Source organism: Schistocerca gregaria, chromosome 4 (genome assembly GCF_023897955.1).
Source record: "Schistocerca gregaria isolate iqSchGreg1 chromosome 4, iqSchGreg1.2, whole genome shotgun sequence".
Lineage (NCBI taxonomy): Eukaryota > Metazoa > Arthropoda > Insecta > Orthoptera > Acrididae > Schistocerca > Schistocerca gregaria.
In genome coordinates this window covers 688,686,573-688,698,887 of record NC_064923.1, presented here as the reverse complement: position 1 = coordinate 688,698,887, position 12,315 = coordinate 688,686,573, and the positions used below count along the sequence as shown (strand labels likewise).

General features: G+C 43.7%; 1 protein-coding gene across 1 annotated transcript in view; it reads left to right on the top strand.

Moving 5' to 3' along the window:
- LOC126267870 (hemicentin-2-like) overlaps window positions 1–12,070 on the top strand; it is a 778,179-nt gene extending 766,109 nt beyond the window's left edge. The window contains exon 14 of the mRNA XM_049973180.1: window positions 7,657–12,070. Within this exon, the coding sequence (XP_049829137.1) occupies window positions 7,657–7,797 (141 nt within the window). The 3' untranslated portion in view covers window positions 7,798–12,070. The remainder of the gene's footprint in view (window positions 1–7,656) is intronic.
- Window positions 12,071–12,315: the final 245 nt, after the last annotated feature.

The window sequence follows — 12,315 nt, the reverse complement described above, 5'->3', positions numbered from 1 at the left end:
GCATAATCAATAAAATAAAAGAAACTGCTTGTTTTAAGATACAGAGAATCAATACTTGTCCACTTAATGTTACTGGTTGGACAGAGAAAGTCGGATCTCCCATTCTGCTACACACACTAAAACTTCTGTTTACAGAATACGTCACGGACTTAACTTTGTTTTATTTTCAATACTTGCAAATCGAGAATTTGCTAATTTATGCTCTAGAAAAGGAACTTCACTGCAGCATGTATCGTGAACTATGTCCATCGGATTGGTCTGGCATTTTTGTATCCAATAGTTACTACAAAATCTAAAGATTCACGGTTGTAAGTGCCGAAACAATCCATTATTAAGTGGAGTGACTTATCACCTATAGGAAAAAAACCACTACTCTTCCATTATTGTGTAAAAGTTGTGGTTACCAGGCCTATAAGCTAATTAGGGTCCACTTCTCTGGTTGAGCTGTCAGCGGGTGTGAATGCGAAGATCGCGAGTCAGTTCCCGGCTCTACCAGGGGTTTTCCTTTGGTGTGATTACTTCAACAGGGCACACTTTGCTTAGTGAGGAATAAAGGGATCTATCTGGATGTAGGAGCTGAAGGACATCGGTGTGCCGACCCCGTATCATATGCTAATGACGCCATTGTCAGAGCGGCCGATCAGAATTACGCAGTCCACTATGTTGTATCGTGCAATTACCACTTTTCGTTCACCTTTCATTAGAAGTGAATATGTTTACTAACAGAGCACAGAAAAACCGTTCCATTTGTACGTTATGGAAGTGTGAGCTGAATCTGTATAGTGTAAGAGTCTTAGCATCACAAAACATCCAAGAGGGCATCTTCAATAGTTCCCCGTATCATCACCAGTCACATGGAAAAATGATTACTCATCCCATTGTAAAGATGCAGTCCATCATTTTTTCCACTCATTTTAACTTGGGTGAAAAGATGATTTTGCAACGTTCGCTGAAGCTGGAGGTATTGAAACTGCAACCTGTAGTGCACCAGGAACTAGTTGTGACAATAGTAGCTTTTCCTTCATCTCGCAAACATCTATCGTTTTACTTAAGGTATTTATTGAGCTTCAGTATTATAGCACCAACACGGTCAAAGCCATTGACGACATTAATGCATATACTACAGTATGTAGCCAGGTGGCCTCTGTGTTCAAGAGGGTCTGAGTTGTAGAAGCTGTACAAAATCTCTCAGCTCCTGATATCAGGGGAGGCCGCAACCTCATGCACTATCTCCACCTTCCGCCGCAGTTCCTCACAGTTGGTAATAGCACTCTCATCAGAAGGCAAAGCATTGTGAGTGAAAACATCTAGATCGTTTATAAATATTTCTTTATCTATTACGTAATATCGGCTACTGGCATATTCAGATATGTGCAGTGAAGATTGAAAGAACATAAAGAGCAACAGTTGTTTGAACGCAGAAATAAGATGCAAAAGATGGGAAGTCTGATATACATATAAAAGTATTCTGACTCAAACGATTAGAACTGGCAAAATAAGATTCATTTTTAGTGTTAAAAGTTACACTTGATGGGGCCAACAGCTAACACATTCGCTCAAGAAACAGAACAAAAATACAAAATCTAGCAGACTGGTGATACTAGTATGGAAGACGTTGTCTTCAAATTTTACACTTTTTCTTTCCCTTCAGTACTTATAAAACAAGTTATAAAACACGACAGAAATGAGACTAGTTGCATAATAATCAAAATTGCTTTTCAGATGACTCCAATTAGTCGATGTAGGGTTAGTATTCATTGAATCAGCTGCACAGGCATATCTATATAACAGCTGCATGGACTTCCCTATTAAACATATTTTCCATTAACGCAATGTTGCGATTACCAAACTAGTACTTATTGTTATCATGATGCCGGCCGGAGTGGCGCAGCGGTTCTAGTCGCTACAGTCTGGAACAGCGCGACTGCTCCGGTCGCAAGTTCGAACCCTGCCTCCGGCATGTATGTGTGTGATGTCCTTAGGTTTGTTAGGTTTAGGTAGTTCTAAGTACTACGGGACTGTTGACCTCAGATGTTGAGACCAGAAGGCCGGGGTGGCCTAGCAGTTCTAGGCGCTATTGTCTGGAACCGCGCGACCATTACGGTAGTAAGTTCGAATCCAGCATCCGGCATGGATGTGTGTGATGTCCTTAGGTTAGTTAGGTTCAGGTAGTTCTAAGTACTAGGGGACTGTTGACCTCAGATGTTGAGTCCAGACGGCCGGGGTGGCCTAGCGGTTCTAGGCGCTACAGTCTGGAACCACGCGACCATTACGGTCGTAAGTTCGAATCCTGCCTCCGGCATGGATGTGTGTGATGTCCTTAGGTTAGTTAGGTTTAAGTAGTTCGAAGTTCTAGGGGACTGATGACCTCAGAAATTAAGTCCCATAGTGCTCAGAGCTATTTGAACTATTTTTTTGTTTTGTTGAGTCCCATAGTGCTCAGAGCCATTTGAACCATTTTTGTTACCATGATGCACGCCTGACAAATAAATGAATGTGCCATATAACGTAAAACATTCCCAATAATACAGTAATATGTTTTAACTTATAAAACAAATTGCAAAGAATATAAACAATCACATTATTATATCAAAGTATTGGGAGTCCTACTCCGTCTTTGCAAGAATCAGCAATTTGCTTCAGGGAAATATTTTTAGTTAATTGATTTAATTTAAGTCAGATTGTTTCGTAATTTATAATCTGTTTCACAAGTTTACACAACATGAAGTCTGACGATGTTTTAGTTCATAACGCACAGTTTTTTATCAATCAGACTTTTACTTTTTAAGCACAACGTAATATTAATGCACAATATATTCAATACTGAACTTCACACACAATAAATAGTTGTTAACGGCTGTCTGAGCTGTCCACTTGCACGGAGATCGCATTTCTGCGGACTCCTGGTGAAACTATGGCGGTTGTGTTACACGTCTGTGTCAGACACTCGGAGACAGCCTGATGATTGGCCTTTACACAACAACCTGTTTCTCTGAGTTGTTCATGCTATCGTCTAATACTGTCTGCTGTAGGAGGATCTACACCATACCTAATACTAACGTCATGGTGAACAGTTATTAGTGACCCGCAATGCGCAAAACGTAGAACACAAAACTCTCCCTGTTGTCCCGAAACCATTTCTACTAGAACTGAAGTGGGCATGCACTGCTGCTACCTTGCGGGAATCACGTAAAACTCGAGAGTTTTTTCAACAGTCCGTTGTTCACGCATATATCTCAAATAACGTAACAATTTTTAAATGGGATGCTTCTTTTTGATACTTTTTTCACGTAACTGCCATTTAGCTGTTGTTAAACCAGGCTACGGGAGGACGTGCTGCAATTTACGTTCTAACAAGTTTTTTGTTTTGTTTTTGCAGATTATTGTGTAATTTATGTCAAGAGAAGTGCCGGCTCTAGAGAAGCATCATATTATTTGTGGTCTAATGTGGTAGTACATGTGTGTTTAGTAAATGTTAATACGAGAGGTGTACAATAAGTAATGTCACACTTTTTTTCTGAAAGCAAGCTGGTTTTATTCAGAACTGCAGTACGCCCGTTATCTCCCCTCTTTTGGTTCAAAACCCTGTTTATCAATATAATCTCTGTTTAGTGTAACGGTCTTACTCTACCTTACTCGTAGGACTCGTATGCCAGCATGATGCCACTAAACTAAACGACGTTCGAGACAACGTCTTGCTGCATCAATGAACTCCCCTTCATCCACACCAAATGTATTCTTCATTCGGTAAAGTCGAAATGCTGTAGGTTGGATGAGGAAGACCAATGAAGTTTCGTGAGGTCCTCTCGGGTGCGAAAACTTGTGTCAGGCCTTGAGTTGTCATGGAGAAGAAGGAGTTAGTTTGCATTCTTCAGTTGTGTGCTGCGAGGTGTGTGCTTCTTACCCGTCTATAACGTCGAGTGAGAGAGTTTGCACGTTCCAGCATTGAGAGATTGTCAGCTTCTTACGGCCTACCGGCACGGGGGAAGATCGGACAGGTGCGACCTTGTTGCGATGATGACAGACCCCTCGCACAACAACTCATCGTGCTTTTGTTCACTGTCCGGTCTCCGTAGGAATTCTGAAAGGCCTACGAATATGTCCGATGTTCTGGCTTTTCTGCAAAATTAAACTCAGTGACAGCTCTCTGTGTTGAGTGTACCTCCATTGCAGACACCATATTGAAGGCTACGTATAGCACTGCCAGCCATCGGAACATCATGAAACCATAAGGGTTGAAGGGAGAATATTTCGTTGATCCCAAGCAAATTTCGTAATTTTTCAACCAAAACTTTGCGAGAAACTGAGAATTTGTTGCTGAACGCCCCAAGTACACTCATGCACATAACTTAAGGATAATTGAAGAATTTGGTGCCACACAACGTGGCACTACTGAAAACTGGCGCTAATAGTGTAGGCACATAGAGAACACACACGACACAGGTCTGCAAGTCCCGGGTATCACAACGGGTTGGCACACTCTGTATCAGGGGATCAAGCAGCTGCTGGGGTCCAGCCTCCCATTCTTGTACCAGTGCCTGTCGGAGCTCCTGAAGAGTCCTAGGGGTTTGAACACGTGCAGCCATACGTCGACCGAGAGCACCGCAGACGTGCTCGATGGGGCTTATGTCTGGAGAATAGGCAGCCTGGTATCTTCTGTTGCAAAGGTACTCCTCTACGATGGCTGCTCGGTGGGACCGTGCGTTATCATCCATTAGGAGGAAGGTGTGACCCACTGCATCCCTGAAAGGCGGACATACTGGTGCAAAATGAAGTGCTGATGCACCAGACCTGTTGCAGTTCCTCTGTCGAAGACATGCAGGGGTGTTCGTACACCAATCGTAATCCCACCCCACACAATCAAACCACGACCTCCGTACAGGTCCGTTTCAATGACATTAAGGGGATGGTAAGTGGTTCATGGGTCACGCCAGATGAAACCCGGCGAGAATCATTGTTCAGGCTACACCTGGACTCGTCCGTGAACATAACCTGGGACCACTGTTCCAGTGACCAGAGCTTTACGGGCTCTCCTGTGACCAGGGGTCAGTGGAATGCACCTTGCAGGTCTCCGGGCGAATAAACCATGTCTGTTAAGTCGTGTGTAGACTGTGTGTAGACTGTGTGTAGACTGTTCCAGTGCCTGCGGTAAGCTCCCGAGCAAGGCTACCTGCAGTACTCCGTGGCCATCTGCGGGCCCTGATAGTAGATATCGGTCTGCTTGTGGTGTTGTACACTGTGGACGTCCCGTACTGTATCACCTGGACACGTTTCCTATCTGCAGGAATGTTGTTGTCGTTGTTGTGGTCTTCTGTCCTGAGACTGGTTTGATGCAGCGCACCTAAACTTGTACTACTGTAGTAGGCGTGGGCTTCGTGTCTATCTTGCCCACAATAATGCGTTCACTATGCTGTTTTTAGTAGCTTACCCCCTCCGAATGGGGGACTATTATACCTCCGGAATATTTTACCCAAGTAGACGCCAATATCTTTTAACCATACAGTAAAATGCATGCCCTCGGGAAAAGCTACGGCTGTAGTTTCCCCTTGCTTTGAGCAGTTCGCAGTACCAGCACAGCAAGGCCGTTTTGGTTAGTGTTACAAGGCCAGATCAGACAATCATACAGACTGTTGCCCGTGCAACTACTGAAAAGGTTGCTACCCCTCTTCAGGAACCACACGTTTGTCTGGCCTCTCAACAGATAACCCACCGTTGTGGTTGCACCTGCGGTACGGCCATCTGTATCGTTGAGGCACGCAAGCCTCTCCACCAACGGCAAGGTCTATGGTTCATAGGGGAAGGAATAGTTGCCATAATCTTGAGATCACACTTTTTGGCACACGGAGGGCCCGTGCTACGGCCTGCTGTGTTTGACAAGCCTCCAGTGGCCCTAGAATTCTACCCCTCATGACGTCATCAATATGTGATCTTTCAGTCATTTTCAACAGACAGTCACCATTACCACTTCTGAAAACATCTGCACACTGACTCGCTGCACCTTACTGTGACAAGCACGAACACATCTCTGCGTATGTTGACGGCTGCTAGCGCCACCGTGCGACGACCGCAGGTCAAATGCACCTCATGGTCATACCCCGAGGCGATTTAAACCCGAAAACCACCCACCAGAGCGTTGTTTCACCATGTGTCAGCATTATACTTAATTTGTGAGCATGAGTGCATTTTACTAATACACTGCTGGCCATTAAAAATGCTACACCACGAAGATGACGTACTACAGGCGCGAAATTTACCGAACAGGTATACGATGCTGTGATATGCAAATGATTAGCCTTTCAGAGCATTCACACAAGGTTGGCGCCAATGGCGACACCTGCAACGTGCTGATATGAGGAAAGTCTCCAACCGATTTCTCATACTCAAACAGCAGTTGACCAGCGTTGCCTGGTGAAACGTTGTTATGATGCCGCGTATCAGGAGACGAAATGCGTACCATGCCGTTTCCAACTTTGATAAGGGTCGGATTATAGCCTATCGCGTTTGCGGTTTATCGTAACGCGACATTGTTGGTCGCGATGGTCGAGATCCAATCACTGCTAGCAGAATATGGAACCGGTTGGTTCAGGAAGGTAATACGGAACGCCGTGCTGGATCCCAACGGCCTCGTATCACTAGCAGTCGAAATGACAGGCACCTTATCCGCATGGCTGTGACAGATCGTGCAGCCACGCCTCGATCCCTGAGTCGGGATGTTTGCAAGACAACGATCATCTGCACGAGCAGTTCGACGACGCTTGCAGCGGCATGGACTATCAGCTAGGACACCATGGCTGCGGTTACCCTTGACGCTGGATCACAGACAAGAGAGCCTGCGATGGCTCACTGAACGACCAACCTGGGTACACGAATGGCAAAACGTCATTCTTTCGGATGAATCCAGGTGAACGCACATTGGAAGCATGTATTCGTCATCGCCATACTGGCCTATCACCTGGCGTGATGGTATGGGCTGCCATTGGCGGCACTTTAAACAGTGGTCGTTACATTTCAGATGTGTTACGACCCGTGGCTCCAACCTTCATTCGATCCCTGCGAAACCCTACATTTCAGCAGGATTATCCACGACCGTATGTTGCAGGTCCTGTACGGGCCTTTTAGATACAGAAAATGTTCGACTGCTATCGTCACCAGCACATTCTCCAGATCTCTCACCAATTGAAAACGTCTGGGCAATGGTGGCCGAGCAGCTGGCTCGTCACAATACGCCAGTCACTACTCTTGGTGGACTGTGGTACCGTGTTGATGTTGCATGGGCCGCTGTACCTGTACACACCAACAAAGCTCAGTTTGACTCGATGCCCAGGTGTATCAAGGCCATTATTACGGCCAGAGGTGGTTGTTCTGGGTACTTATTTGTCAGGATCTATGCATCCAAACTGCGTGTATATGAATCACATGTCAGTTCTAGTATAATATTTTTGTCCAATGAATACCCGTTTATCATCTGCATTTCTTCTTGGTGTAGCAATTTTAATGGCCAGCAGTGTATGTTAGAATCACAATGTAGCCCCCTAACAGATTGGAAAATTCAAGGTATTTTAAGACGCGGCACCACACCGAGAAGAATATCAATGCAGTTAACTCTCTACCTGCCAACTGCGCTAAAAAGCGTGTCTTGTCGTGTCCTGCCTGCAGCTGGAGGTGATGTCACCGCACGCGCTGTCGTTGGCCACGTCGCGGACGTCGCTACACGCGCCAGCCTGTCGGCTCAGCGGGGCGGCCCTGGCCTGTTCTTCGGAGACCCTGCACGTGCGCGCCCACGAGAGCACCGTCTGAGCCAGCACCACCACCGCTCGAGGACGTCTGCGTCGGCGTCGGCGCTGCTGTCTCTCTGCATCACCGGCTGCAGGCTGACGCCCAACACTATAACCTCCTGCAACACGACATCCAGTGCCGTGTTCACTGAGCATATCGCCAAGTCACAGGAAATGAGTCGACACACTAATTCTTACTTATCAGACACTCAAAGCGAGACCATTTTTGGCCATAAAATGAGTATCTTCAGAAACCATTAGTGCTAAGCAGCTTCTGGTAAACACATTGTAAACGACATGGGTTCTCGTATGACAGGGTGTTCGGAAATTTCCGTTAAAAATTTGTAGCACTTGTAGGTTGGAATGAGTACTTAATATTTACAATATGAACCCATGTCCTTTCTACGACTGTTTCAGATTTTTAACTCATCAATCTCTGCTTCAGGGCCGACCGGAATCGCCGAGCGGTTCTAGCCGCTTCAGTCTGTAACCGCGCGACTGCTACGGTCGCAGGTTCGAATTCTGCCTCGGGCATGGATGTGTGTGATGCACTTAGGTTATTTAGGTTTCCGTTGTTCTAAGTTCTAGGAGACTGATGACCTCAAAAGTTAAGTCACATAGTGCTCAGAGCCATTTGAACCATTTTTAACTGTAACACCTCACGAACGAGGCACCACGAATTAGGCATCATGCGCTGCAACTGTTAGCTAACTATTCGAAAGGAAGCTTAATAAAACATCCTTTTATCGATTAACCATTAATAATTACACGCGACGTGTTTACACTATTGCAAAACAAAAATAGAGCGCAACATACTGAACGTACAGAACAATTCGTAACGGCAGCTCGATGTGGCGACCACCGTCATTGTTATAGTCAATGTACCTAAGAACCATGTTCTGCTACACACTCTCCATGCCACGCGGTGTCTCTTCAGTTCCTAGTGTAGCGGCCGGAACTCGTGCGAGCAGAACTTCCTCTGTCACTGTAGTACACCGTCGTCAGCCCACGAGTGGCGTCCCGGGACCATCCGACCGCCGTGTCATCCTCAGGGGACGATGCGGATAGGAGGGGCGTGGGGTCAGCACACCGCTCTCGCGGTCCTTATGATGGTATTCTTGACTGACACCGCTACTATTCGGTCGAACGGCTCCTCAATTGGCATCACGAGGTTGAGAGCACCCCGATAAATGTCAACGGCGCGTGGTGGCCTGGATGGTCACCCATCCTGCTGCCGACCACGCCCGACAGCGCTTAACTTCGGTGATCTCACGGAAACAGGTGGAGCCACTTCGGCAAGGCCTCTGTCTCTGTAGTAGTATCGTAAATTAAACTTTGCATACGGCGTTAAGTAACATCAGGTGACCGTCTAACGTAATACACACTTTGTGCCCCATTGCATACTTGGCCAATCACCTCAGACTTTTCTCTTTCCCTCAGTAGACGTGGACGCCTAACGCACCTGAATGGAAACCATCGTACAACGGAATCAGTATGTTTCTGGAAATGGATTGCTAATCGAAATACTATGCACTCACCCCCATCTACAGGTCCAAGAAGTTTGTAGCGGGAATATCAGAACACCCTGTTTTGTTGGAAACAAAAAAGGCTTGGTGTACTCTCTGTAAAATCCCGCTTCCGTCTGGATGGTTAATATTCACACACATTGGCTCCCTTTACGTAACTCAATACTGTTGCAGGTACAATAAGAACTGCAGAGTCACGTTCTATGATATATCAGAATCGCTGCAGGCAGTAATTCAGTCAGAACGCGTCTGGATGGTTCACACACAGTCGCTCACCCTAATTCACTTACTACTGTTGTAGTTACAATGAGAACTTTGGGTTCACGTTCGGTAATATGTCACAGACGTATCAAGTAGTAATTCAGTGAGAACGAGTAACGTACCTATTACCTGTTTTAGTGGTGACGGGGTGATAGCATATTAGTTGGTCTCGAATGAATAAACAATTTTGGGATTTCACGAAAAAAACCTCTATGTACATTTGTTGCTAGTGAGTGTACATTACATTTCTATTTTTCTTCAGACTAATGCCGAATTAACACCTCTTTTTTATTCTAGGGTGGAGGGAGAGAGGACCCTCACATTCCAGAAAGATAAAAGTTGAAATTTTACTGAAAAATACATTAGTCTGCTTATTATACCCCAAGACGTCTAGTCCTGGACTTATGCCTCTTCCAAAGACTTCCATGCCGATATTTGGTAGACGGTCTGGATCCAGTTCTATTCAGCTTATCATTGAAGGTCGTCGGTGGCTCGTCATAGATCGCCCGAAACTTCTCTTTGACACCCTCGAGTAACTTTACCTTATTGTTTTGGTCCATTTGAAGTTGTTGCTGGCCAAGTGTCCCGCGCAACACGAAGGGAGTCTTAGCGTTGAAATTTTTAGTTGTTTTTTCATAATTATACCGCCCTACACCCAACTGGCATTTTTTCTCAGCCCTGAAATGTACTGCTAGTAATGGTACATCTCACACAAAGCGTTATATGCCTAAAACTATCACCCAAACAGTTACAACTTAAGAAAATAACTTGAACCTTGCACATGTTAAATACAATAATGGTAGAAGAATGAGTTTTTGACTAAATTTACATAAATTTCCTTCATGGACATTTAAAAATCTGACTAGTGCCCATGAAAAGAAAATGCTGCGTACTTAAAAACCGAAATCAGTAACTAGAAGAACGTTTCTTGAGTGAATGAATGAGAATTTTAAACTGAACTAAATTTTTTTCATGAAACCGTATTAACTTCTTACTCGATCTGTATGAAAAATCCCATTACGGCCGTGTTGATTGAAGTGTAACTACTGTCTTACAACTTTCCCTGTAGCATACTACAATTTGCTACCTGTTGTTCATTCACTTTAAGTTGGAGTAAAAAGCTCCAAGTCGTTCCACTGCAGAAATCTTCATAAGGTAATTTGATTTCGAAAATATAGGAAGCGATATACCTTAAAGTAAATTTATCTTTACATAAATTTCATATTATTTGCTTTGAACATTTTGCGTGCTTGGTGCCGCAACAAGTTTGAAAGGAAAGCTTAAATTTTCGGCATTTCTGTTTCGGTTTAGTTCACAAAATTGTAAACGATTTTTCTCAAACCATACAAGCGCTGATAAACACATCGTCAAGCGTCAATAACACACACACAGGAACCACAAAGGTCGACGTCTTTCGTACAAGCGGTTACGTGTCTGAAGTTCATGAACCATAGTAAACGTGTAAAGGCGCTATGTCAGATTCTTGTTGAAATATATCGATATTGTTGTAGGGAAGCTGGCTGTAAATTCTCTGGCTCGTAAAGATAGGTTTAAATCAATCGCCAACCATTTCTTAACCCGTTTGTACGTGCTGTGATTAATTGCTTTATAAATTATTCGTGACGGTCTTACCACTTTATTTCTGCAGTGGTCTTTTCTATGTCATTACATGTTCATAACGATAATGTCGAACGAATTACATCTCTGGAAACTATAACTTACTTTAATTACCATTATAAGTTTTTTCTTTTAATTATGAGGTTACTCATTACTGTTTAGTGAAAGCTCCCTTCTTACATCAATGTGAAGGTTATTGATAATGGAGATATGTCTCTAAATTTTGTAAAAACTTCAACAAGTTACAAATTCTACGAATAGAAAATCTGTGGAGATATACATCAAAACGTTAATAAATCTCAGACCCTTTTATAAGTCTACTCAGTCCGTGTTTTCGGAAAGTTAGCGATACTCTAAATACGTGTGTCCACGCTGGTGAAAATATCTCTCAAATAATATTGTGTTATGCATGAAATTCCTTTTATATACAGTATCACATGAAACACTGGTATCTCTTGTGTGGCACACATAATGAGCAACCGGCGACAGCACTTAATTTAGATATAAATAAAATGGTGGGTTGTTGGCTTTATACACGGTTAATTGTAGTACACATATCTGTTATTTTCGACAAAAGGAAAGAAAGAGAGTACAAGCTCTTACACGTTAAAAGCAGGATAGAAGTCAATAGATTAGGACATAGGAACACTTTTGTTCTGTTTTGTGGTGGGTGTATCTTTTTAATCCGTTTCTCTTATTTTACACTAATTCTGTTTCATCTGATTTAACACAATTTGTTTCTCCTGACAGCGTTTGAAAAACTGGTTGTACTCTCAGTGTATTACTCTGTAACCGGGCGTTTGCCGGCGCGCAGAAATATTGTAACATGAACCATTATGATAACAATAAGTGAAAACTTTGATACCTACCGGAGCTGTGTGAAGTGATTAATTGTCAACTTAATTCTGTCCCGATATAAGGAAAAACATTGATATATCAGACTATCTTTCATATATTCAGTGATATAAATGTGATATTCGTGTGCAAATTGCGATAAATGTGTGTCATACCCTTTCTCAAGAAAGATAAGTGTCCTTTGTACAAAATAAGACAAATATTTTAAATTCGATGTGTTTTTTCTATATGTGTTGTTGTCCGCTTTAATGTCACTTTATAGCCGTTGATAAACAATAAAA